At 44.3% G+C, this 27,076-nt stretch overlaps 1 protein-coding gene and 2 long non-coding RNA genes across 3 annotated transcripts in view; 2 read left to right on the forward strand and 1 right to left on the reverse strand.

The window, feature by feature from the left end:
• Nucleotides 1–10,451: 10,451 nt before the first annotated feature.
• LOC135418378 (uncharacterized) lies at nt 10,452–13,172 on the forward strand. The gene is made up of 2 exons (XR_010432417.1): nt 10,452–11,767; nt 12,728–13,172. It is a non-coding gene; the product is annotated as an uncharacterized LOC135418378 (long non-coding RNA).
• Nucleotides 13,173–14,785: 1,613 nt separating this feature from the next.
• On the reverse strand, nt 14,786–16,084 carry LOC135418377 (uncharacterized). The gene is made up of 2 exons (XR_010432416.1): nt 15,598–16,084; nt 14,786–15,483 (listed from the first exon to the last, which is right to left on the reverse strand). It is a non-coding gene; the product is annotated as an uncharacterized LOC135418377 (long non-coding RNA).
• A 231-nt stretch (nt 16,085–16,315) lies between these two features.
• PDZD8 (PDZ domain containing 8) overlaps nt 16,316–27,076 on the forward strand; it is a 59,380-nt gene continuing 48,619 nt past the window's right edge. The window contains exon 1 of the mRNA XM_064663683.1: nt 16,316–17,272. Coding sequence (XP_064519753.1) covers nt 16,389–17,272 — 884 coding nt within the window. The 5' untranslated portion in view covers nt 16,316–16,388. The remainder of the gene's footprint in view (nt 17,273–27,076) is intronic.

A 27,076-nucleotide genomic window follows, 5' to 3' on the forward strand; every position in this document is an offset into this window, starting at 1 on the left:
TCTGTCCTGTTGTCACGATCCCACTCACAGTGAGTTAAAGATGGCAAAGTGTGTATTTCAAGCATCCAAATAATTCCTGACCTTGAACAACAGACTCAGGCACTGTCTTGGACTGCAGCCACTCTTCTTCACTTGCTGAGCCAGAGCTGCAGAGTGGTTCCTACTGGGGAATATGACCCAGGCCACCAAGGAGTGCATCAGCTGGTTTGCATGATTTGGGGAACTGGGAGAAAACCTCAATTCTTTCTTGGTGTGTTAGAAAAATACTGACCAGCTCAGTGTAAGCCAGGCATGGAATATTATTTACTGACTAACTGTCAGTAAAAAATGTGTGAGCTGTGGCTCCATAAAGGAAACCCTCAGTAAAACACTGTTTCTCGCTTGATCTCGCTTGCAATTTAAGAAGTTAAATTTACACCTTCTCTGGCAGCCCTGTGCCTCTTGCTCAGTTCTAATCTGAAGCAACTGCTGTGGTTCAGGTCGGGGTTGGGAGGGGTAATCAAGTTACTGCTGGCTGGAGAGTTGCTGTGTTTGTGTCGAGGCTGGGGGTTCCACCACATGCACACTTCTAGACTCCCACAAACACACAGCAAAAGTGCATTATCTTAAATCTTCTTTTGCTGACATTTAAATGAACACATTTTTCCTCAAATATGAGACAGGCCAAGAACATCTGGCTCCACTGATGCTCAGTTAGTAACTCATTAGACTGCAGGAGCTCACTCATTTTTGAGCCCTGGGCTTTGGCAATGCTCTGGCCTGGTTTATGGCTCTGGTGTACTTGATTTGCACTTGAGCCAGGGTATTATATTTAGGCACTTGAGCAACAAATTTTGCACAGAGATCCAAACCTTTAATTCACAGTTCTGGAAAGCACTGGAGTTAGTCCCCTGCTCATTACTCATTGTTTATGTTTAGAATATAGTTGCTTCAAGGAATGACAAAATGTACAGAGTCTAAAAACATATGCATTGAAACTGAGAAGCAGAGGCACATAAGCCAGCTTTTCAGATCCTGCTGATGCTTTAGCTGAGATAGCAGCCTGATGAAACATCCTGCTTGTCTGTTTAGGATCATGACAACTGACATTTCTGTCCCATCACTGTCTGGTTTTCACTGTCCTTTCTCTCCTTCTTCCACTGCTTGTAATGCTCCTTTACCTACTTGGTAATGCTTAGTCCTCTTTTGGGATCAAAAGATGCTAAGGCTCCAAATAGGACACAGAGGGCAGCAGGCTCCTATTGTTCAACAGTAGAGTTCCAAGCACATACAACTATGAATGCTCTGCTAGTACTTACAATCACACAGTAAATCATTCATATTAACTTCCAACAGAGATGGGCATCTTTAGAAACACTGGATTCTGCTCCTTTGAGAAAATTTGGGGATGACTTCCTAACTCATATCCAGGAGAGAGGGAACAGATTACCACTACCAGATATCAGAATCACATCTAAGAAAAATATCAGGCTGCCAGGGAGGAGTTAAAAATGGAAAGCTTTATGTCACTGGTGCCAGGTTGGGTGACAGAGCAGGCTGGTTGGAAAGAAGGATGGAAGGAGTAAGTGACAATATCAGTCTCTAGCAGAGTCTTTATGAGGCAGTGTAAGTCTAGGAGGAGTTAACAGAAATTAATAGGATTAAACTTGGCTGAATTCAGAGCAAAAAGTGGGATTTGCTTTCTCGGAGGTTTGAGATCTGGAGGTTTGGCAGTTCAGTAAGAAATGAAACCTTAAAAGGGGTGGTTGGAGTATTTTTCATCACTATTATTAGTAGTAGTATTTCAAAAAATGCCTGGCAAGGATACAGTCTTCAGGTGCCCCACCTGCAGAGCAGGTAATGTATGGGGGTGTGGCTGAAAAGGCAACCAGCTGTGGGCTGGTCACACAGTGCTGCACTGCCTTGGAGTGTCCTGTGTTCCTGCTGGGGTGCCTTGGTCTTTCTCCAAGACTTGAGATCAGCAGCACTACCCTGGTGAGGGATTCCCAACAGCTGCCTGCTGCTGGAGACAGAGAGCAGTGGGTTCAGTCCTTACTGTGTGTGGAAGAGGGAATGGTTTCTGGTAGCAAGAAATAAAGGTGGAATCCCTTGAGCTTCCTGGAAAGTAAGATTTTTTGGAGAAAAGCAGTGTTTTATTTCTTTCCTGACAACTTCCCTCAGCCCACCCCACTCTTCCACCGCCACAAAAAAAAAAAGTTTAGCATTGACAAGACCAGTTTGTGCTGAGCATGGTTGAACCAATAAAAGTCTGTTGGTGTCTGGTCTCAGGCAGGCACTTGGAAGGCAAGCACAGAGACACTGTCAGCAACACAATCACCTCAGGAAGGTGCTCCTAACCCTTCCACTAAAACAGAGAATAGTGTTTGTGGAAGGTGAAACAATGCCTGACCTGCTGGGTTTCCTTCCCTCCAGGATTCCCTGCTCTGGAATGCTCTGTCACTGTACACACTGGAAATACAGTGTACAAGGAAACATCTTGTGGAGCAGATGCTGCACTGGCCTGTCTGTCCTGCAGCCCATGCAAAGGGACCAACCCACTCCCAGTGAGGACAAATGACAAATACAGAGGGCCTGACAAAGTACAGAACTGTGTTAGCTGTGCTAAAAAAATGGTGTGCATCTGTCCAGAAAAGTCTTGGCTATTGAGGCAGCAGATCACTGCCTTGGTGGTGGTGGCACTACAGCAAGTGGATCCCCCAAGGGGAGGGGACTTAAGGACTGGATTCAATGTTGGGCTTAAGTGGACTTTTCCCAGGCTCTTCTGAATGCAGACAACTGTAATGCCTGCTGGCTCTCTCTTATTTTCTCTCAGCTGTTTTCTTAGGACCTCTGTCATAGGAAGGAGTTAATTGTAGATTACCTACAGGTGAGGGAACTCAACTGCATGGTGGGAAATGTACTTGAGGTCTTTAAAAATTGTTAGGAAATGAAGGTTGTGCTCCTGGTGAAGGTAGCAGTTGTATCATTAGCCTTAGATGGAAAAAAAAGCCATCAGTGCTGCATATTTTTATGTATGAGGTCAAGCCTCCTTGTGCTGGTTCTAGCTCAGTGAGGGCTCAGTCTGGGGGCAAAAAGGGGAAGCAACTGAAAATCTTCTGCATTTCAGTGACTGCTCGAGTACATCTCCAGCACTGCAGAGCTCTCCTGTCACCATCAGTGAGTAGAACTGACAAGGTATGATGGCTCATTATTGCCTGCTAAGGAAGGCACTGCACTTGGGTTTTCCAGTAATCCTCTGCTGCTAGATTTAATATCACATTACAGGAAGCCTGACTACACAAACCTTGGCAAGATCTGATGATCTCACATTCTTCCCTGTTCTGGTTTACACACTGACGTGCAGATGCTGATCTGTTTTGGAGAAAGGATGGGCTGGCTTTGCATCTTTTCCTATTCAAAAAGAACAAAGTTTTAGAGCCCCATGTCCCAGAAGTCCTGTGAAGAGGAAGCTTTGGACTGTATTTTGTCTCTTCAAGCCAAGACTGTCTCCAGAAGTTGCTGTTCAAGGGATAATGTATTTTTATTGTGCTGGTTAGTCAGTAAGGCTTTTAATGCCACAGGAAACGTGAGGGATGCAGCTATGAGTCTCTGTGTGGCTAACTCCTGAAGCTCTTAAGAAATGTCCTGGATTAATATATTCCACACGTAGCAAAAAACCCCAACTCAAACTAACAAAAAAACTCATCAAAAAAACTTAGAAAGTCAAAACCCACTAGTATCTGTAATATGATAAGACAGAAGGTTGCCCCCTTTGTTTCCTACATGAAAAGCTATTTCATTTGATTATGACCATTCCCTCTGTGCTTTTTGTTCCACTTGGCTGTGTTAGTCTGCAGTACCTGTTTACCAGTAGCCTGTTTGGATCTGTTTTGTCCAGCAAAATCTCATAAGATACTCACTGGCATCTTTGTTGCATTTCCAAACAGTTTGTTTTTCAAGTTCTCCACCTGTTAGTTCATCATAGCACACAAGAACACGGGCACTGTTGCCAGACCCACGCAGGACTTTCCCCAGATGAGCTAAATCAGAAAACAAGCATCAGCTGAAGCAGAACAAACCAAGGTAATAGCAGAAAAGGCACTGATAGTTTTGCTCCCAGATGAAAAGAAGGAAAAAGAAATGTGTGTGATTCATTGAGCATGAAATCTTCAGATGCAAAGGATCAGATGTTGCAAATTCCCACCATCTCTTGTGAATTCTAGAGAAGCACTCAGGGCATCAGTGGCATTGCTCAGACCACGAACAATTGCAAGCATTGGGTTATGGGAAAGAGATGTGTTTGCATTAAGAGAAGTATTGCCCAGAAAAGCTGAGAACCAGAACTCTTCATGGCTACCAAGAATCATTTTTACATTTTTTTACCAAAACCCAGTGCTTCTAATGCTTCTCTACTAGAAAAGAGTACTTGCAAATGGGATAATGAGGAAGTATCTAAGATGAGTCACAAAGCCACAGGGAAAGAAAGTGTATGTGAGCAACCACAGCCCCTCCTTCACCCTGTGTGCCCTCGATAGACAGAACAGTTTCCTGGGGCCGTGGCCTCCAACAAGAGCTGTATTAGCTATATGAGATATATTAGCTATACTAGATATATTAGCTCACTAGTGCAGACAGTGGCTTAGGATATTTATTCCAGAGGCCTCAGATGTGCCTACCTGATCCAGTTATCTATCCAGCTTGGAATTTTGGTAAGCACATTTATCCTGGTCTTACAGGAGTGACTTCAGGGCTTGAGGAGCTAAGGCCCATCTTGTTACAGGATTCAGGTGACAACACACCTTCTGAAGATATGAAGCCACTTGGCTGATGTCTGCAGTGAGAATTTGGGCAGGATTCCCTGGAACTGCTCTCTACATCTATCCAAATCATTACAATACCCTCCCTGAATGCTGGGATGGGGCAGATTCAAAGCAAAACCACCCTGAAAACTGGGCACACTGAACCCAGGCACAAAATAACAGAGAAACAAAATGTTCAGCCAGAATCATGAGCAAGGAGGGAAGACAGGGCTGCGCTGATGGATTCTTATTGAAACCTTTTTCTGTAGATAACACTTGTGTCAAAAAAACCCAAAACAACAGCAAAATGAAATGCAAAATGTAAACTAATCACAGTTACTGCTAACTCTACTCAAAGTAAAAATTGGGGAAAGTAAAAGGGGAAGGTTGATGCTGTGAGAGGAGCAGCAATAACTTGCTTTTAAATCTTTGTTGCATCTGTGATCTCCTTCTTCACTTAAATTTGAACCTCTGCTTGCTCTAAATGGCACCTATCTTATGTCAAGCAAACAGTTTCCTCCAGTAAAGGCATCATTCCATTAAAAGACATGAAAAAGAAAGTTGCTGTGGGAAGAGTTGTGCTGCTGAGAGTAACTGTGGAAATCAAAGAACTTGGCCTTGTGGAAAAGCAATATTTTCATTGCTCTGAGAGGGTTTCACAGATAACTTGGTGTATACTCTGCAAATGTCCTTGACGGTGCCCTTGTGGCCAGGGAGGAAACAGTGGAGCTCATGTTACAGCATCAGATGTGCTGAGCAACTGGTGTGGAGGAAGCACTAATGCCCACAAATCTCCTGTGCACAATCAAACACAGACAATTACCTTGGTTATGAACTGTGGTGCTGGAACAGGCTCAGCCAGCAGCCTGTCCAGCTGCTCTTTGGCACGGACCCTGACCAGATCCTGCAGTTGGTCCCAAATCTCCAGCTGCTCTGCTCTCCCCAGATGTGTCAGTACTGCACTGATGCCATCAGGCACTCCCAGAGCTGCTGCTGTGTGTCTCTGTTAGAGACCTCTGGTCTCCCCTGAAGAGCTTTAGCACGGGACAGAGCTCAATCCTTTTACCCATCTGCTCCTTTCCCCTATCCTCTTACCTACTCTGTTCTTCACAAGGCCTGTTGTTAAAACCCCACTCGTTTTTTTCCTGCCATCCTTCTTAACATGAAATTTATACTTGTTTAGCTGTGATTCCCTTCCCCTGCCTTTGCCATCCTTTGTGCCCAGGCTGCTCCAGAGATGGAGCAGAAGTGAATATTAACAGGAGTACACTCCCATGCTCCCTTGTTTGTGCTCCCCCCAAAGCAGTTCACTTCTGCATGGTACAAACAGTATTGCCAGACTAGGTTTTTAGCAATTATCCTAATGAAACAAAGATTAGCATCTCAGAAGTCTATTAACAAACTTAGGAGGGTTGTTTTTTTACCCAGTATGTGTATTTATATATTATTAATGCAATCCAAGACTTGCACTACATGCCTCTATTCCTTCTGTATCACAGCAGTGTATAAATTATTCCTGTTATTGTTCCTTGCTGGTTGTCTCTTAAGGAGTTAGGGTGAAAAGGAAGAGCTTTCTGTTCCTTTCAGAACTGAAGCCCCAGTACCATGTTAGGCACAGATCTGAGCTCAGGCTGCTTTCTACCTGCTTCACCTGCCTGAATTCTGCATTCCCCTTGCAAACTGCTCTGCCTTCTGTAGGATTTGGGAACCGGGGGAAAGCAGTAGGATTACCCTGGGATAACACACTAAAATGCTGGGTACAGGGAGGACAGGGAACACATGCCTGCTTTATCTTTCTGCTGGAATCAGCAGGGGGTGAAGCTCTGGGGAAACTGGTCTGAAGGAGGGGTGTGCATGAAAAACTCACATGCTGCTTAATTTCTCAGAAAAATATTAACATCCTTCCTTGCTCCTCCCCCAGGAACAGTCATTTCTGATCCCTGAGATAAACCCAACTGTTTTCTGTTGTTTGTCCTCTCTCAGTCCAGCCCTGCTCCCCCAGCAGCTCCCCCTGCACACCTGCAGCAGTGTTCACAGTGGTTCCAGGAGGTGCCTTCCAGCTTCCTCCTCCTCCTCCTCACCACCTTGCCTTCTAATTCTGCTTCCCTCAGCCCCACTCCCAAGCACGATGAGCCTCCCCTGCCTCTTTTTTCTACCATTTTCCATTGCTTCTGTGCTACCAGTTTGGCAGATCTTTGGCCAAAACCTGCTCAAGTTTTCCTTCTAAATTCCTTCTACTCCCACACTTCTTCCTCCTCCCCCCAAGAGGAGAAGCAGTTCTTACAGGTTCCTTTTTCAGACCAGCTGTGTGTTGATAAATAATTATGAAATATTTAGTGGATATTTACTGACTGCAGAGGAAAGCAAGCCTGCAGTGACCTGCAGAAAAACAAGGCAGGGATCATCCTTTCAAGCCTGAACAAAGGAGTTTTGTTGGATGACTAGGTCACAGCAGCATCTGCAGTGGAAACACTTAATAGTTGTACTTAAAAAAACATGAATGTAAGACTAAGGTAGAGCATTTAAAAATAATTGTTCTTAATGTTACTACGGAGACCTTTCTTGGAGCCATTGGATGGGCTGTGCATTGACTGTATTCCATGTAGGAAACATTTCTCCCCAGACTATGAGAAGCTGATAGTACTCCCACTTGTACGAGCTGGTATGTGGGAGGAGACAGGCTGTGGAACTAAACAACAGTTAAGAGGAGGTTTACTCAGGTTTTCAACCCTTAAAAACTCGTAGATGTACATTTTTAGCAGTCTACTAACAGTTTCTTGCCTTTGCAGACACCCCTTGTTTAATACATTCTGCCTTTCCTGAAGCAGAAGGGCTTAGGATCAGTGCTTAGGATCATTGTAATTGGGGTGATAAATGCAGCAATCCTATTACAAAAATAAGGGCTATCACTCATGTGGCTGGCAGTGCACGTCTCTGCAGCTCCCTCACTTAAAGCTGAGAAGTTTCAACACATGGCATTCAAACAAAAACTGTACTGACTCCATTAAAGATTTTTTTTGTCTTTAAGCTGAGCTGATTAGGTCACAGTACCAAAGGCAGAAAATGTATTGCTGGTGCTCATGTAGTTACATGGGCTGCTTTCTTGAAAAGCTTTTGAGAAACGTTGCTGATCAAAAGTGGTTAAGTCAAAATCTTGGCAAAAGAAATCCAAGCCTTCATTACCATATTCTCAGCTTCACCCATTCCAATAAAAATAATGTTATTTGGAACTGCAGCCCCCACAGAACTTCAGTTTCACTTTTTAGATGACAATTTTCATCTTCCTGCCTTTTTTCTCTTTTCAATATTGATTTAGATTAAATAACCTTGCACGGATGACAAATTTTAGCAGGAATTATTCAGGAGGCCAAGCTTCTTTAGGGCTTATTTTAGAGAAGTTTTAAATTTCATACTGAAAATATTTGCTTCAGTTTTTCCATTTGTTAGATGTAGAGCTCAATAAGTAAATTCAAATAGAAGTATATATGCTGTATTTCAGGCAGTTGTGGTTTTAGAGACATGATCCTAAACTTAGTGGAATAACTGAAAAGTTGTAGGCTGGTAGTGGGAGGAAATGCTCATCTGCTGTGATACTGAGAACAACAAACAGGTTCCTCACTTCTTTTAGCCTGCAGAGAAGAATTTCACCTTCTCACTCAATCCAGTATCCACAGCATCACTGAGTGCCTGGGAAAAAAAGAGTGCAAATTGAACAGATACAAAACTGTAGGAATATCCACGAGTTTTGCCTTCTGGCTTAATGAAGCTACAAGAGTACAGTTTGTCCAAAAATGGTGAAATTGTTCTTCAGTTGGAAGGGATTTCAATCTTCTGTCCTGTCAGTAGATCAGAAGTGAACATGAAGAACCCTGATTTAAATTGCATTTCTGCCAGAGATTTCTATCCATTTTTACTGATAATCCAAATTTCAGAACAACCTCCTAACCTACTAATTATTTTTCTTACTTATTTTTGTTACTTTCCTTGTCTAGGTAGTTCACTTAGTTCATTCCTCTGTAGTGTTTCATGCACAAAAAAGGTAGAAAGGGTTAAAAGTTATGGCCTAGACTCAGTGTCAAAGGATAAGGTCAGATCTCTGGGCAGAGATACCACAGTTTTACAACTTGCAAAATGTTTGTGAAACTGCAAATTGCTTCTGCCCTTTCAAATGTCACTTTTTGAGTGTGAAACATGAGGCTGTGTTTTGGGGTGAATTTAAATTTATCTGGTGTTTGCCTTGCTCTGAACAGGCTCTGAACAGAAGCAGCACAGACAGCATAGTATGAAATCAGACTATTAAATCAACTCTAATGGGAGAAAGGCAGGAATTGTAATGTTATGCTTTCTCAGCTGAAATGTTTTACTAATGATATTTACAGAGATTTCAATAACAGAGCTATTTATCTTACATAGTTTAACAGAGTAACTTATGTTATTACAAAAATGGAGCCCAAATTGATATTGATATGTATTACATGAGCATACATGTGTACATGTATTGCAATATGTAGATATGGGTGCAGTGATTACTATTTGTCTTTAAACATAGTTGTCAGGCTGTCTCCTGAAGAAAATCTACTTGAGTTTGTGCAGAAATATGCTGTAAAGCCATGGGAGTCCACGTGCGTGTTTTCATTCCCTGAATATAGAAACATCAATACAGGCAGGGGAAGACTGTTGTGAAAACCTGTTACTGGGAAGAAACAGAAATGAGAATATGTAAGTAAATGTTTCTATTCACCTTTACCAAGCTTCCTGCCAATACAAAAGGTACTTTTCCCTCCAGATTTATTTACATCAAAACACCTACTTTACCTTCAACTGCTTGGAACAAAATATATTCATTTAGTTTAAACTGTTAGGTTGAGGGGAGGGAGGGCTGACCAAACAGGAGGGAAAATGAAAGGACCTCTTTAGGCATTTATGAAAGGTTCAGCTCCACAAATGCATTTAGAATGCTCACAAGGACAGCTTTATGTACAGCCCCTGCAGGTGCCCAGGAGCACTGAGAACCCAGGGAGCCCCAGAGTGACAGCACCCAGTCGTGCCTGTCCCTGCACTCACACCAACCACACCTTCCCCAGAACGCAGAGGACCTGAGCAGTAATTGCCTTGATTTTCCTTTTAGTGGCTTGATACCACCATGAAACACAGCAGCAGTGAGAGACCCCGAGGTGAATAATGGAGAAATCCCAGAATCTTCCTTTCCCAAGAAAACTCACAGATCTGACACAAAATTTCTGAGTTATTCCCTGCAGCGTGGAGAGGGTTCCCTCAAATCCCTACTGCCTCCTTACTCAGCTTTTCTTTCCAGCCGAGCCAGCCCCGGGACAGGCGGGGGGAACGAGCAGCTCCAGAACCCCCAGCCCTGCCCGGCCCGTCCCTGCTCCCGGGCTGGAGCTGCGGGGTTGGATCAGCAGGATTCGCACGGTGAGCGCTGCTGGGAGCGGGACGGGAGCTCGGGCTGGAGCTGCGGGGTTGGATCAGCAGGATTCGCACGGTGAGCGCTGCTGGCAGCGGGACGGGAGCTCGGGACGGGAGCTCGGGACGGGAGCTCGGGACGGGAGCTCGGGACGGGGCTGGGGCGGTGCCAGGGCTCCTCCCCGCTCCCCCCGCAGCCTGTCCCTCCCTCGGGTGGGACACAAAGGCTATAAAGTGTCTGCTCTGCCCCACAAAGGCTATAACAGTGTCTGCTCTGCCCCAGGGGTCCGCAGGAGGGCACGGGTGGGCTCTGACCCTCCCGCAGGGTGGGGCAGGGGGTCCCCCAGCAGAAGGGACGGAGCCTCTCTCCCTGGCCGGGTTTGGCTGAGCTCCTCTGGAGGCTGCAGAGCCACAGCAGATGCTCTGGGGCCGGCTGCTGCCCGGACCAAAAATACCTGCAGACCACGCAGGGAATTACACTGTTAATGAAGGGCAACTGAGCCACAAAGCCTCACGGGGACCCTCATCTCAAAAACTATATTCATCTCTGATGCATGTTTTAACCCTTCAGGCATCGAATCCTTATATAAACTCAAAATTGCTTTTTAATGCAGTTTCCCAAAGCCTCTCCATCAGCCAGAGGCTGCTTTGGACTAATCTAGGAAGTGAGCCAAGTATTAAAAAAAATAATGTGAGGTTGTGGAACATCAAAAACATATTGACCATAGTGTAATTATACTTGAAATGGATTAGGGGAAGTAGCTAAAACAATCTCCACTTTGAAAAACATTATTTGGGAGCGTGCAAGAGGGCCTCGGGGAGGCTGCTGGCACTTCTGAGTAGGGATGGTGAATCTGCTTCAGAATATGCAAGGAAAAGGTACTTGAGTGAACACTAAATGACAAATGTGATAATAACTGTCCCAAACGTATCACTTTCCAAAGCTCAAACAAGCTGGCATCTACATGAATACCAGAAATCAGTGAAGTAAATGCAGGAAGAAGCAAAATACATGTGACAAGTCTCACTTGCATCTGCGAATTAAAGAACAGTTTCTGGACTTAAGATGTAACAGCAGACAGGGAATAAAGGAAACCTTCAGTTTGACTTGGATACTGGTAATATTAAAAGCCTGAATTTGTTGCATTTACAATTAAAATAGCTTTTTAAAAATTTTTATTTAATCTTAGAAAAGTTATCTGAGCACTACAGTTCCCCAGTGGAGGATCTTGTTTCATGATATAATAAAAGCCAGGGTCTGTGTGAGATAGTAACAAAATCCCTAATTAAGAACCAGGATACTTTAAGCTTGAACATGATGAGCCTCTTGAAGTAAGTATCCAAAGCATCTTTACATCCAAAATGTTAAGCTCTTGATTAAACAAGCAGAACATACTTCAAAAGATAATTAAAGATGAGCTTCAGCGAAAATACTGGATTTGTATTTGGGCCAAACTAAAGCTTAGATGCAAACCCTCACTCCCTTTTTTGTTTTAACATGTTCTGATCCAAAGTGGTTGGACTCCAAGCCACTATTACCAACCAGCTCAAGTGCTTATTTGTTGCAGGTAAGATTGCAAATATCTTCATAAATGAGAGTACCCCTGTTGTCAGACAAATTATACTAGACCCATAAATTTAGACACAAAGTTAAAAACCTCTTCTTTTTCAGATGTGAGTGCCAATTTGGGGCATCTGCATCTTTGGGCAGCCAGTGGAGTTGTTTTGGTTTTTTTCTCCTGCTACACACAGTATTCACAATTCCAAAGCAAACCCTGGAGCTTCTCACTGTCTCTGAAAACTGAGGGGTAGGCTGTCAGGCAGGGGCCACCAAAAAGCAACATGTAATATGCATTTCTATCCTGAAAAGAGGTCTTGCAGTGAGACATTTCCAGAACAGGAATAAACCCTCCTAAAATTCTCACTTGCCATCCCTAAAATTAACTAGAAGTGGGAGGGAGGGGGGAGTGTCGTATTTTTCAGTGGGACAAGTGGATGCATTCAACTCAATGGATGCAGTGATTGATTCCAGCTGGCAATCTTCTGGTGGTTCTCTGTAGCACTAATACAGCCTAAATATGATTGAGTCACCCAAACTGTACTTTCTGCCACAAATTCTGAGGGGGGGAACTTTGCTTATAAGAGTGAAATGTACTCGAGGGACTTGGAAACAAATACCAAGCCACGAGAGATGGACCATCCTCTGTGAAAAACGGGCTCAGAGGGGCAGTGAGGCAAATTCCTCCAGCTGGAGACAGGGTGAGCTCTTTCTGCCAGCACTGGGGGCAGATTCCTACTGCAAACTGCCCCTTCAGAGGCAGAATTAAAACAAAAAGAAAGTAGGGATTTAGATGGCATCAGAGAAAATCTCACATGACCTAAAGTGTCAGTGTTTTTAAAGAGGTTTTCACCAATAAAATGTAGAATCACCTGATAATAAGATAACACTGTGCTTGGCAGAGTTGAGAACTAGAACTGGAAGCAGTCCTGATCACTGTGTTTCCTTTTCTTTTTTACCATATCTTCAGGACTGGAGTAGACCAACATGCTCTGTGCAGCATACCCTGGCTGAAATTGTAGATGCCTGAGGACAGACAAGAGAAAAAGACACCCTCCAGCAGTCTGTCCCCACAGTAACTTCCAGCAATCTTTGTATTTAATAGCCTTCAATGGATTGTTTTCCTCATGAATTTACCTAATCACTTCCTAAATCCTGTTTCACACAGCACCATGACAATGATAATCTAATTTTGGTCTCTAAAAGATGTAATACAAAAACAATAGGAGACCCAGGAAAGAATGAAGTAATTTTGCCAATAGATATTACAAAAGAAGGCAACGATTCCAGTCCAGTGATGAAGAAAATTACTAAAACCACTCATTACAAAACAACCCAGCACTTCCTGCTTTGAAAGATAATCTATTAAGACTACTTTGCAGTTTTGAAAAAAATAAACCCCACCCCATGTGAAATTGCCTTTCCCAGCTTGTGACATGGCTGATTGTTTCTGTGGTGCTGCAACGTGAAATCTGAAGTGTGTCTCTTCAACTGGTCCTACTGCCTGGGGTTTCTAAAGCTGCTCCTAAGCCCAGTGACCCTTGGATCAGTCATGACTGAGAGGAATCAAGACAAATGTTCCAAGAGTGTCACTAGGCTTTGCTTAGAACAGGAGAATTTGCTCAAACACACCCCTTCAGTGAATTCATGCTACTTGCTCTCTATTATCAATTACAGACTCTACACATTTTGCAATCTTTGTACACTATCACTGTCACAATCTCCTGTAAAATGTTGAAAATTAATTTTGAAGTTCTACACTTACAGGTTTGTTGCCATCACGTCCTAAATTGATTCACAAACTAAAAGAGTATTTTCCTTATTTAAGTATATGAAATATATTTATGTGAAATATATTTCACATAAATCCCTTTTAATAAACTATTTCCTAGTACTTTTTGAAAAAATCAGTACAAGTTTAGGCTTTTTTTTTTTTGCGTGTCTTGTGTTTTATTCAATAATTTCCTGCTATTCAAAGAGTAAATAGTTGAGTACATTCTACACCATTTTACAAAACTCTGCATAACCAGGGAGAAATTGGTGAGACTAAATACACCTTTTTATTTATCTAGACTTTCAGAAAATGCAAATAAGAGCTTCCAAACTGAAGCCAAAGTAAAATGTGCTCTTAAAGGCCCTTTTTAGATGGTATTAAGATGAATCCTTTTCTTCTCCTCTACCTGACAAATTTAAATATTTTTCTCTCTTATTTCAGTCTGTGTTGTATAATATTTTTGCACAATCATTTTGTATTTATGTTAATGCATCTGCTGCTATTTCCCTCCATTCTCCCTTTCTCACAGAAAATGCTAACCCAGGCCTGACTCTTGTTCATAACGTGCCTTTTGAGATAACACAGCTCCCGTTGAAAATGTTCCTGGGGAAGGAGAAAAGCGATTAGTGAGCTGAACATTTCAGAGGCTCTTAAGCTGCCATCAGGTGCACAAAATGTGCCAAATTCCCTATTCTGCTTGTCTAACAGAAGAAAATACTCAATTGAGTCTTCTGCAACACGACTTTTTTTATTCTCCTGCTGTTCCTCCTGACCCAAAAGCAAGGCTGCTATTGCCTTTCTGAATATATTACTCCTTATCTGAAAAGCCATTTAGTTGCAAATCCCAAACCTTTCCATTCTTGCAGTGCCTGTATTAGCCATGGTACAGGCCTGTAACAGAGCAGTTCAGTGCTGGACTAATGACCTCTCTGGCATTTCTATAGGAGTGCTCTGTTAAACACCCAGGCATTTCAACTTGCAGTCACAAGACCTATAAAAAATTCATACTCTGAATCTCTGGTTTCAAACCACAGCACTGCATCATTACGAGCTTTTCAATCCTCCCACCCCACACACTTCATGAAGGGGGATGGGGAAAGAGAGCTTTTGTCTTCCTGGCAATAAAACTGCACATTTCTTCTCCTCTCGTTTGCATTTTTAAGCAGTTCTGGGGGCTGGAAAAAAACCCCCAACCAACAAGGTGAGCATAAATGTCCTTTTATTCTATTAAAATATACCAATATATACAAAATATTCTTTAAGAACCTTTTAGCTAGGTATTTAACCAAACATAAAAACTGGTGTTGAAAACAAGCTTTATTATTTAAGTAACTTTTGTCTGCACCGTGTCTGTCTTTCAGAAATCATAAAACTTCTATTTCAAGAGGGAAAGAAAAGACTACCCCTGACAAAGGGAATGACCTGGAAAAACAGTGTGCAGCTGTCATAGTACATTCTCCACCACTATGTTCACCTTTGATCTGGCCCTTAAATGAGTTTGCTAGATTAGAATAACAGGGTTGGTGGGTTTTTTTTCTGAGGTACAATTATATTTTCCAGTAAAAATGTGGTTATTTTATATGACAATTCTGTAAGCCAAATTTGAATATGATGGGCCTTCTGGGCTAATCTTAAAAATGTTCAAAACGACCCTTTCTGCAGAGTCTCCACCCGGACTGATGTGTCACCTCCCCGGAAAGTGTTATGAGCAGCCTGGGCAGGGAGGTCCCTCCTCTCCTCTCTGATCTCATCGAAGCAGCAGTTTTGTCCTACAAAGAAACGTCTGTCCTTGACTGTCGTGCCCACAGGCCAGCAGTGATCTCACACACAGCACAGCCTGAAACACCGTGATGTTGTGGGCAAAGTTCTCAGCCTGCTTTTCTTCGTTGTCCTTTCCTCCCTAGGTTTTTACTTCATGTGTTCAGTGATGGCTTTCAAGCCTTAGGAGATAGCTGAAGAGGGCGGAAACAGATCTATATCTTACCACCAACGACAGCAGAGCTTGATAAAATGTCATCCATGCAGTTTTTTCAAAATGCAAAAAATGTGTTACAAGCACCTCTCACCAGTAACAAAGAGGTTACAGAACGCCCGTAAAGACAGATTTCATCCCTTGCCCCCTCCCCAGGGTCACAGTACTGACACAAGCACCATCCAGCCGCCCGCCTTGGAAGGGGCTCGGCGGCCCTTCTCTGCCACCGGCCCCCAGTGACACCGGGCCCTTCCACAGCCGGGGCTGCCCGTCCCTGCCCGGGTGCGCCTTCCCCGCGCCTGGGGAGAGCCGGGGGGGCGGCTCTGGGGCGGCCCGGGAGCGCGCCTGGGGATGGTGTTTCCCAGGACTTCGTCCCGGGTTGGTGTCTGGGGATGGTGTTTCCCAGATCGCGTCCGGGGATGGTGTTTCCCAGATCGCGTCCGGGGATGGTGTTTCCCAGATCGTGTCCGGAGATGGTGTCTGTCCCGGGTTGGTGTCCCGGTTGGTGTTTCCCAGGACTTTGTCCCGGGACCGTGTCCCCGCTGGTGTCTCGGGAGCGCGCCCGCCCCTCACGCCCCCGTGTGACCCCTGCGCGCGCCGCCGCCGCCCCGCCCACATCGCTCCGCCCCCCCCGCGCAGTGACGCCACACCGGCGCGCGCCGCCGTGACGCTACTCGGAGGGCTCCGCCAATAGCAGCGCGCGGAGGGCGCGCGGCGCCGCCGCCCATTGGGCGCTCGGGCGGCCCGCCCCGCCCCCGTCCGGCGGGTGACCCGTATGCGCGGCCCCGCGGCCGTTGGACCCGCCGGGCGGGCGCGGCCCCGCGATGGCGGCGGTGGCGGCGCGGTGAGGGCGGCGCGGGGCGGCGCGGCCCGGCGGGCCCCAGGATGCCGCTGCTGTACGTGATCCTGCTCTCGGCGCTCGCCGGCTGCTGCCTCACGCTCCTGCTCCAGCTCCTGCTCCTCTACAGGAAGAAGCCCGAGCCCCCCGGCGGGACGGGCGACGCGCCCGGCGGCATCGTCTACTCGCGTGTGGCGCCCGAGCACGGCCTCAGGGAATACCTGCAGGGCGCCGAGCCCACCGGCGGCCCCGCCGCGGCCGAGCCGGCCCCCAGCCCGGCCCCGGCCTCTGCGGCCGCCGCCGCCCCGGGCCCCGAGCCCGGCAGCAAACAGCCGCCGCAGCCGGAGCCCCCCCCGGCCCCCTCCTCCCGCGAGGAGAGCTGCCACTTCCTCAATGCCATCTTCCTCTTCCTCTTCAGGGAGCTCAGGGACACTGCCCTGGTCAGGGACTGGGTCACCAAGAAGATCAAGGTGGAGTTCGAGGAGCTGCTCCAGGCCAAGATGACGGGGAAGGTGCTGGAGGGGCTCAGCCTCAGGGAGGTCTCTCTCGGCGATGTCCTGCCCGTGTTCAAGTCGGTGAAGCTCATCCGGCCGGTGTGCTGCAACGAGGAGGGCTGTCCCGAGGAGCTGGGCTTCGAGGTGGACCTGGAGTACAATGGTGGCTTCCACCTGGCCATCGACGCCGACCTGGTCTTTGGCAAGTCGGCCTATCTCTTCGTGAAGATCTCCCGGGTGATGGGGAAGCTGAAGCTGGTCTTCACGCGTCTGCCCTTCACTCACTGGTTCTTCTCTTTCATGGACGACCCCGTGATAGTGTTCGAGGTGAAGTCCCAGTTCGAAGGGAGGCCCATGCCCCAGCTCACTTCCATCATAGTGAACCAGTTCAAGAAGGTTATTAAGCGCAAGCACACCCTACCCAATTATAAAATCAGGTAAGGTGTCCTGCGACCTCAGTGGTACTGGGGGTGGTGTGCAACAGAATTGTTGTTTTGCTCTTAGCAGGTAAAAAGAGATTTTTGTGGGCATTTCTGCAGTAGGGGTACTTGTCCATTGCTTGTCTGCTGTCAGAAGCTTTCCAGGAAGGGAAGGATCGTTTTCCATTTATACCAGGTGAAGAAGCCATTGCACAGTGAGGTTGTGACATGCCTTGTACTGTGTGTAACTAAATGGCAGAATCAGGAGGTGTCAAAGATTTTTGGGATCCTGTCAGGTGTCCGACAACAGGACCATGATATCCCTCTTTGGAAGAGAGAAAGAACGGCTTTGCAGAGAGTGTCTGTGGGTTTGGGGTGTCCTCCATAGCTCCTGCCCCTGGTGAGCCACCTGGGCAGCACTTGGGGCTTACACTCACCTACAGAGGTGAGGTGGTTGTTGCCTAATGTGACAGTGGGTAAAGTTCTGGCTCTGAGGAATCCTTTTGAGATCCTGTGATATATGCTGTCAGCTTCTCTACTGGTCTGCTTAATTTCTTCTGTAACTTGGGTGAAGTCTAGAAGTTAACAAGAGAAATATTGCCACTACTGTGGTAAGTAAAACTTTGGGGACCTCTTGGGGTTTTTTTTCCTTCTTTGTATGGTAGTATGTTTTCTTTTACAAGTGTGCACATTGCAGCACAGAGTGCATTGTACAGTGAATATAATGAAATGATCAGTGACATTTCTGTAGCAGAAGTGGCAAGGGACATCTTGACTTTGATTCCACACTCTGGTATTGAATGTCTTACCACTGTCCAGGTACTGTGTTTCTGTTCTGTGTCTCACCACTCTTACAATACCATCTTTCCTTTCTCTTTTGTTTGTTCTTTGTAGCTTGTGTTATGTGTTAAGTGAGGATTTTTGTTTTGTTTACCACATTCTTCTGCAGTAAGCCTTCTTCCTGAAATTCATGAGAGATGAGTAGCTGAAAATGCCTGTTTGAATTTTGAAGTGTAATTAGCTCAGTAGTGATGTAATTTTTAGAGCCTTTTCAGCTGTTTCTCCTGCAACTGAATTTGTAAGAGTTCTCATGAAAGTGGACTTGTAAAATATCCAAGATTTGGACAGCTCTGACAAGGCAATGAGTAGTTTCTTTGGGTACTGTGGTGGTCCTGTCAGATTTTGAGGCACTGAATGGCTCTCCAGAAGCAGCAATCCCTGGGAAGCAGGGCAGCTGTCAAGAGCAAGTTTGCTTCTGTTCTCTTACTTTTTTGGAAAGAGCCTGAAGCTCTTTAACTGTGGGGAAGGGCCCTAAGGAGAGGCTGGGATAGCACAGCCGTGGTGCAGAGCACTCTCGGCATACCTGGGAAGAGCAAGTACAGCAGATGGACTATACACTCCCTTGACAAGGTTTTAGGGTTCCCCTGGAGCCAGTGATGATGTGCTCCTCCCCTTCAGCAGGTGAAGACAGACATCTGCATTTTAACTCTGACAGATACACCTGGACAGTAAGGTGCTGTCATTTAGGTAGAAGGAGTCAGTTTTCCACATGTTTCTCAAACTTTCTGCCCCAGAAAGAATGACTGAGGCCTGTGTGAGCCACTGGCACTTAAAGGAACTGGGAGGGAAAATAAGGAAAGAAGCAGAATGTGGAACCTGAGATAGAAATGTGTGGAAATGTGAGGACAGAAGGTAACTGACACTGATATATGAAGTATAAATTACTATAAAACTAAAAAGAATTAACTGTTAATTTAAAATGTTCTCTTTAGTTAAAGGAGTTGGACATTTATGAGTGCTTTAGAGGAAAATGCAGTAACAGTTGAATTTCACACTAGATAGTAGGCTGGTAGCATAGGGTGGCAGATGTTCAGTGAAACAGTGTCCAACCCTGGGAGGGTGGTTTTGACCTTTAAGTTTTATGCCATGATCTCATCATGTCCTTCTGCCCCTCCCTGTTTGAAGGGGGTAGGCAGGACACTAAGCTTAATGCTACTAATGTCCTTGTCTTGAGGAAGGAAGGTCGGGTCACTGGTGTCCTGCTGTGCAGAGCCTGGCCTTTAAAACTTCCAGGGGGAACATTTAGGTGTGCCCAGTAGCACAAGGTCTTGTGAAATACAGTCTAAAGCCACCTGTTCTCCACCAGTGTGTCCCAGGGGAGTTTAGGCAGGTGGATCCCAAGGCAGCAAGGCTTGGTAACAGCTGAGTAGTAACAATACTTTCTTATGTGGTGGCTGAGCTGAGAGCTGAGACGTTATGGTTTAGATGGTGTTTGGAAAATCAAGTACCCTGCTGATAAGATACAAAACTTGGTGGTTTAAATAGAATTTGTAAGAACACACTGAATTTGGGAATATGATATGTTAATATATTCCATAGCAAAGAGTACATAGGAAGAAGTCAGGAGTTTTTACAACTGCTTTTACAACTGTTACCTTAGAGTTTAAAAGTTTCTCATCTGCAGGGAGTGTGATTATCCTCTCCTCATTTGTTTTTCCTGTGGCCTGTATGCCTTTGTTTAAATATTTGCATCCATGCATAGCTCAAAACTTTTCTGAGGTCTCCCTACTCCTGCTCAAGTAACTTTGTAAATAAATCTTTGAATAGCAGTAATTACAGCCTTGTAAACAAAAGCACTTGGAGTGTGAGGAGTTCCCTTTTCAACTGGTTAAAAGGGGCACTTTGCTGCTCTGTTCAGATTGGCTCTTTGGCTTCCAGGTTGAAGTTCACAAAAGAGTTTCATCTTGTTTCAAGGTATTAATTAGCGCTAAAATTAAAAATATGCCATTTTCTTTGTCTTTTGTGTTAGGCAACTTATAGATATTATTACTTGGTAGTGAATGGCATAAGAAGAGAACTTTTGTCAGTATTTGATCATCCTGTAACTAAGGTTGTGTAGCAGATCCCCACCTCCTCTGTTATTTAGTTGTCAAATACTGTATGAAAAAAGAATGTATTTTCATGTATGCTGTCTGTTGCTACAGCCAGATTACTACACATGTACTTCTGTGTTCCTTCCAGTTCGTACAAAATTAATGCAGCAGAGCAGTGATTAGTAAGATGATCTTCTGTATCACCCACTGCTAGGACTGGCTTTGTGTGATGTGCATAACTGCAGCTGGAAAGGAGAAAAAGGCCTCCTGCATTCCTGCTGCACTCCTGAGTGTCTGTGGGAGAGGCAGTGCAGCCTAGTAAGTGCATTTAAAGTTTGTCTGGCATTTCATGCACATTTATCTCTTCAAAAGCAATTGTCTACTAATTGAAAAAGAAGGGATGCACTTTGTCTAAACACATAAGTAGTAATTTGTGTTTTATTCTAATAGGGTGTGTTTTCTCTGGCCCTTTAATAAATGTGTTTGTGTCTGGCAAAACACCCTATTATGAAGCTGCTCTGCCACTGAATGGGAATTGCTGTCTTGTCTAGTAGAATTTGATTACATCCCTGGATGTAAGGCTGCTGCTAAAATCCACTGAATGGTAGGCTGGGTTGTTTTTAGTTTGGGGTTTTTGTTATCACTGATAAAGGATTTGTGTAATTCAACTGATAATAGCAACAGTTACCACTGTTTTGTAGTTAATGTATTTCTTGCTTTGTAATAGAAATGCAAACAGCTTTTCTGAAAACATTTTTGTATGTTGGAACAGTATCTTGTTCAGATGTGGGGAAGATCTAATATGACCATTTTTCTTCTCCACTATACACAAGTTCTGCTGCATTTTTGAGAGTGAGATAACTGAATCACTGTTATTTCTTTTTTTATTAGCTAGCCCTAATGAATAATTGTAGATATCATTTATTTGGCTCTACGTACTCCAAACTCATTTTGACTTGAACTAACTGTTTCAATTACATTTTTTTTCAGTCCTAAGTCAAGTGGACTAGTGGGTGGAACTTGAGACTGAGAGTGGAAAGCCTTGAGCTCCCTGTTGGCTGTGATGTTTTGCAGAGTGGCCCCAGCCCCAGCAGCTGTGTTGCTGTGCCCAGATGTGCAGTGCTGGCACTGTCAGGGCTGGATTCGGTCAGTCTGGCCCCAGCCCCAGCAGCTGTGTTGCTGTGCCCAGATGTGCAGTGCTGGCACTGTCCGGGCTGGATTCGGTCAGTCTGGCCCCAGCCCCAGCAGCTGTGTTGCTGTGCCCAGATGTGCAGTGCTGGCACTGCCAGGGCTGGATTCGGTCAGTCTGGCACCCGCCCAGCTCTCCTTGACGCTGTGTTTGTCACCCAGGTTTCTTTCACTAGAGAATGACAAGGAATGCTGGCAGCACGGAGTGGAGTTTGTTTATTTGGGTTTTCATTGGATACACTCAGACAGTTGTTTAGTACTGTAGACGTTGTTCATGTTTAACTTTCTGTGTCATGGCTTTTAACAGTAGGATAAAGTGCTTAACACTAAGCTGCAGTTCTGCATTGCCATAGCAGGTTTAGGATTTACAGACACATTTACAGAACTGCTTCAGGTGTCTGTGTCCTTGCTTGCTGGTGCTGTTGCAGTAGTCATGTGTTCATGTGGATTAGTTCTCTGATGAGCTGTACCTTGCTCGTTAACCTTTATTAACCTCCTTACAGTGGCAACCTTGATATGCCCCCATCCCATCGGGTGTGCAGGTACAGGTAGGGAGGTGCTGTGCTGTCCAGCCTGTTCTTAACTGTTGGGTGGAGTTTGGCTGTTTGGAACAGGGCCTGGTCTCACTTGTGTAGATTTTGGACAGCTTTGGGTTTTGGGCTCTTTCTAGACAAAAAAAAAATACACTTTACCATAATGAAAATACAAAGCCCTTTGTGTGTATGTGGAGGCTGAGGAGGAAGTGCTTGCAGTCTTGTCTCCCACCAGAATTTAACTTCCTGGTATTTCTTAAGAAAGGATGTGAAAATATGACAGCTGCTGGTTTTTTCTAAGTGTAAGATCTTGCGAGTTCATCCATTTAGACTCTTAAGTAGATCAGGTATTGCCTAAGCAGTGAGTCAGTCCTGTATATTTTAAGAATACTTTGCTTCTCAGTTTGTTACATTAAAAAAAGCTAAGTATTGATACTAGCCTGTTTTGAGAAACTGTACTTTATTTTAAAGCATGCTACCACAGAGGGGAATGACTTTCTTTTCGTTAGAAGTAACGTCTCAATGAATTGCTTCTACCATTTCTCTGTTGGGTGCTGAGATGACCTCATCTGGTCCCTTCCAACATGAATTATCTTGGGAACTGATCGTTTGCAGTATAGTTAGTCATGGTAAATAGTTTTATGCTTTATTTGGAAGCTGGGGCTATATTGAATTTCACTGGGAAGAACAATTAAACAAGCCTATTTTAATTTACCATTATAGAATGCTATCTGAGAGTTACATAGCAGTTTCTTATTTTTGGCAAAACTGAAGCCAAGAAGTAATGTAAATAGCTATTGATTTGATTTTATAAGTTTTATAATAGAAATTACTTCATACTATGGTAATAGAGGTATTGGAAAAAGTATAAAATTTAAAAGAGTATGTATTATTCATATGATGTCGTTATATGCAGAAGTACCAGAAATAGAGCCTGAGACTGTGACCATGTCTGAACTTCAGAAAGCAGCAGCCAGTAGAGAGACCTTTCTCAAAGCTTCTGCAAAGGGAGAGTTTTTCTTTCTGAATGATTTCTACTGTGGTTGTGATATGAATCTCTCTTAGTAGTTAAATTTATAGGGCACTCTTGTTTGAAGTTCTCATTTCTACTGCTGCTGAAAGGAAAGAAGAGATTTTTTTTTCTCTTTTTGTTAACACCATGCCTGTTCTAGGTACAAAATCTTCTAGTGTTCAGAAGCATTAAAAAAGCTCCCAGGATCTGAGTCCTTTTCTGCTGTGCAAAACTTGATGGTAAAGCAGCACTGTGATTTTCAGTCTGCTCCAGAGGTAATGCCCTGAGTGATGCCAGCACAAAGACTTGTTTTTCTAATGGCAAAGTGGTGCTAGTTGGAATCAGTAGATCTGTCTGCAGGCAGTGGTTTCATGCTTGGAAGGTTATCTTTGCAGTACATGGACAAGGGGTTTCTCTTGTTCATACAGGAGTTGGGTAAATGGATCTGTAGGCAACCTGACACACTAAACAAAACCAAACCTCAGAGCCTTAAATACTTTCCTTTTTTTCAAGGGTGCTACGTGTGTAGAAGCAAGCTTTTTGTAGTGCAGAGGTTTTTACTGTTTTTATTTTGGGAGTGCTCTGCCTCAGGCACACAGTGTGTCTGAAAGGTCACTAAATACATCTTTCCTCAGGTTGTATGAAATTATACGGTGCAAAGTATGTATGTAAATCTTATGTAGCTGTCAGATTCAAAACCATTGGTTCTAGGGGTTTTGAAACATTTTTGGTCATCCAGCACTTCATGAGTTATCACACTGGAAAGATTTAATTATGAAAGAATGTCAGTTTGAAACTTGTTCCTTATAAAGTCAGATTTAATGAGTGACCAGCTACATACCAGACATTTCCCAGTATACAGGTGGCATTCTTTTTGGGTTAAGAGTGAGCCTTTTCATGTTTTAGTCAACAGATCTCTATTTTCTTAGCTGCAAGGGTGATGAACTAATACAGCACTGACTTGAGACGGATTGGTGAAGAAACTGAGACACCACAGGTATAGCTGGGGACAAAAAAACCCTCAGCTGGAGGGAGAGATGGATGAAGGTGTAAGTTTTGTGACTAGTATCTGTATTTGCTGCAGATAGGAATCCAGTAAGCATTAAGGTTAATTGGTGTGACAGGAAAATAAGACCTCCTTCAACTTTTCTTACTTGAAACAGTATATAAAAGACTCTGTACAATAATAATGAAAGAATATTAACTCCTGTAGCACTTTTGCTGGATTGTATTTAAAAATTACTTGATCTTAGTCCTGCAGTGAACATCTTTCATGTTGTTAGTGAATAAAGACTGTGGAAAATCCGATGAGATTTTTTTGGCTGTTGGTGTTTTGCACGTCCCAGCATTGAGACCACCTTCATCTGGACTCTGATCTTCAGTGTTCAAACTGATCTTGCTACTCAGTGAGAACAAATACGTTTCTTTTTGTTCAATTACCATCATCTGTGTTGCTTTCAATTCTTTTAAATAAAATATGAAATAAGCAGAAGCACTTTTCATTATTTCAGGGTAAATACAGGGCAATAGGAGTTGATCACACCACTGGACAGTAGGCATCTAAGAAATGTCCAGGCTTGGTTCCGAGCCTCTCTGTTGGAGCAGGTGGGTGTGTTCAGGCACTGGAGCTGGGCTATTGTGAATCCCCTTCTCCAGGCTGTGTTATGATTTTTACACTCTGTGCATAGACACTGTGACTAATGTCCCCCACCTGTTACACAAACTGAACACTGCATTTGCCTTGAAGGAGGTTATTGCTTCCAGGGATAGAGACACGGAATTTACCTCTAAAAATATGTCGCTAATACATCTCTTAGTAGCTCATTTGATGTAAAAATGTATGAGCCTTTTGCAGAACCTATGTTATATCTATATATATAGATATTTTATATATATATATATGTATATATACATAAACACATGAAATAGTTAATCTTTTCATTAGCGAATGACACTTGATCCGAAGCTCTCAAACAGGCAGCCTGGGCAAGGCCAGGAGGTTTCAGTCAGCAGTGAGGTGGGAGGGGATGGTGCTCCAGTGCTGGTGAAGCTCAGTCTCAGGCTGCTGCATTCACTCTTGGAGCTACTCCTTTCATGTTCCTGGCTTTCTGTGGGAAACTGCTTATCCTGCATTCCTGCAGAGATTGCCTGAAGTCACCTGATAAGCTCCTGTGTTTACAGCCATGTTCACACTTGTTTGATTTAGAACTATTTCAATATTTGGTTGTTTTTGAGATTATTTTTCTTTACAGTATAGTAGAAGGCTTTAAATTTAAAACTTCTCCTAGGATTAATAAACTTTATTGTCTAAAATGAGTATGGAGAAAAATTAGCAACCCGCATAGGTAGGTAATATTAATAGATAATTTGTGCCACCCCACTCAACTAAAATCCATGAATTGTAGAGCTACAAAAACCTTTGCATGATGATCTCAAACTGTGCTTTCATCCAGCAGAAAGCAGTAATCCAATATTATACACATTAGCTGGGAACAATTATTTCAAGAAGGTTCTATTCTGAGTGATGTGTGACTACCCAACTCTAAATAATTTTAAAAAATGCTCTCCTGGAAGTTTTATTTTGACATTTGAGGGTTGAAGAAGGCTTGTTCATGACAGTGGATAAATTCTCACTTTGGAAATGAGCGTGGATGCCAGTTTGTGTGAAGGGGTTTTGAGGGTCGTTATTTTATAAAAATTTGTCAGGTTAATTGTGACACACTAAGCTGAACACAGAACTTACAAATCATTTATTTGAGTAGTTTCTGCTGATGTCACTGAGTTTCTGTTTAAACTTTCTGTTTAAAGAATTTACTGCTGGAATTGTGTTTATCTCAATTGAGAGACACGAGTAAGATCCACACAAGTTTTGGAAGCTTTTTCCATTACTTTTTACTTCTCCTGTTTAACAAATGGCTGCTGTTTCACAAGCCAGTTGAATCCAGAGTAGAATTCAGACCTCCAAGGTATTCAATGATTCCAGCCAGGGTATAGAGTAAATCCATGAAAAAATCCTGCAGTGGAGACTGAATTTGCCAGCGAGGTTTGTGTTGCACAGGCAGTTCCTGCAGCAGTGCTGGGTGCCCAGCCAGCAGGGAATGGTTGTGCCTGGGGCTGGAAGGAGGTGCTCCTCAATGCCCAGCCAGCAGGGAATGGTTGTGCCTGGGGCTGGAAGGAGGTGCTCCTCAATGCCCAGCCAGCAGGGAGTGGTTGTGCCTGGGGCTGGAAGGAGGTGCTCCTCAATGCCCAGCCAGCAGGGAATGGTTGTGCCTGGGGCTGGAAGGAGGTGCTCCTCAATGCCCAGCCAGCAGGGAGTGGTTGTGCCTGGGCTGGAAGGAGGTGCTCCTCAATGCCCAGCCAGCAGGGAGTGGTTGTGCCTGGGGCTGGAAGGAGGTGCTCCTCAATGCCCAGCCAGCAGGGAATGGTTGTGCCTGGGGCTGGAAGGAGGTGCTCCTGCATTGCTCTGCCCAGCAAGGTGGGGTTGCTGTGCTGGGTTTGGTGCCTCCCACTCCTCCATCACACCTGCCCAAAGCCATGTGGGTGCATCTGCTTCCCTGAGCATTCTTCCTTCTGGAAGGACTCCTCCTCTTGTGGAGCCCTGCCTGGGTTCATAATTCCTCCAAGGACTTGGAAGTGCACCTCTGTTTACTGCAGGACCCAGCTGGAGCCTGGCAGCATTTTAGACCTGTCTGTGTTCTACAGTTGTGCAAACTGCCAAGGAGGTGCTGGGTGTAGCACTAAAGAAAAGAAAGAGAGGCAGAACCTTACTTTTTGCGAGGTAAGAAAAAGGCAGGAATTGTTTTCAACCCTCAGCTGGGCTCTGGAGAGCTACTTAGTTATTTTTTTTCCCCACTAGCTGCTGTAATTCATTTTAGCCTTACTACGAAATGGGAACAACTTACCTTTATAATGCCTGAATTCCCTTGTCCCTTGGTGTAGTTCAGCTGAGCTCTGTGCTGGAGCCTTTGCTGGGCTCAGCAGAGGGGCCATGAGGAGCAGTGTGCCCAGCCCACTCCACTGGAGCTGTTTCTGGTTGAAAAATACAGGAATTCTACTACAGCAATACAGTTCACACATTTTGGAAGACTTACAAGATGTCATAAAGCTCTGTCTGCAATAAAGAGTGTATTACAGAAATCAGCTGATGATACAGTTAATCAGACTGTTACACATACTCAAAGACAGTAATTAATTGCCAGATATTACTAGCATAAAA

Source organism: Pseudopipra pipra, chromosome 8 (genome assembly GCF_036250125.1).
Source record: "Pseudopipra pipra isolate bDixPip1 chromosome 8, bDixPip1.hap1, whole genome shotgun sequence".
Lineage (NCBI taxonomy): Eukaryota > Metazoa > Chordata > Aves > Passeriformes > Pipridae > Pseudopipra > Pseudopipra pipra.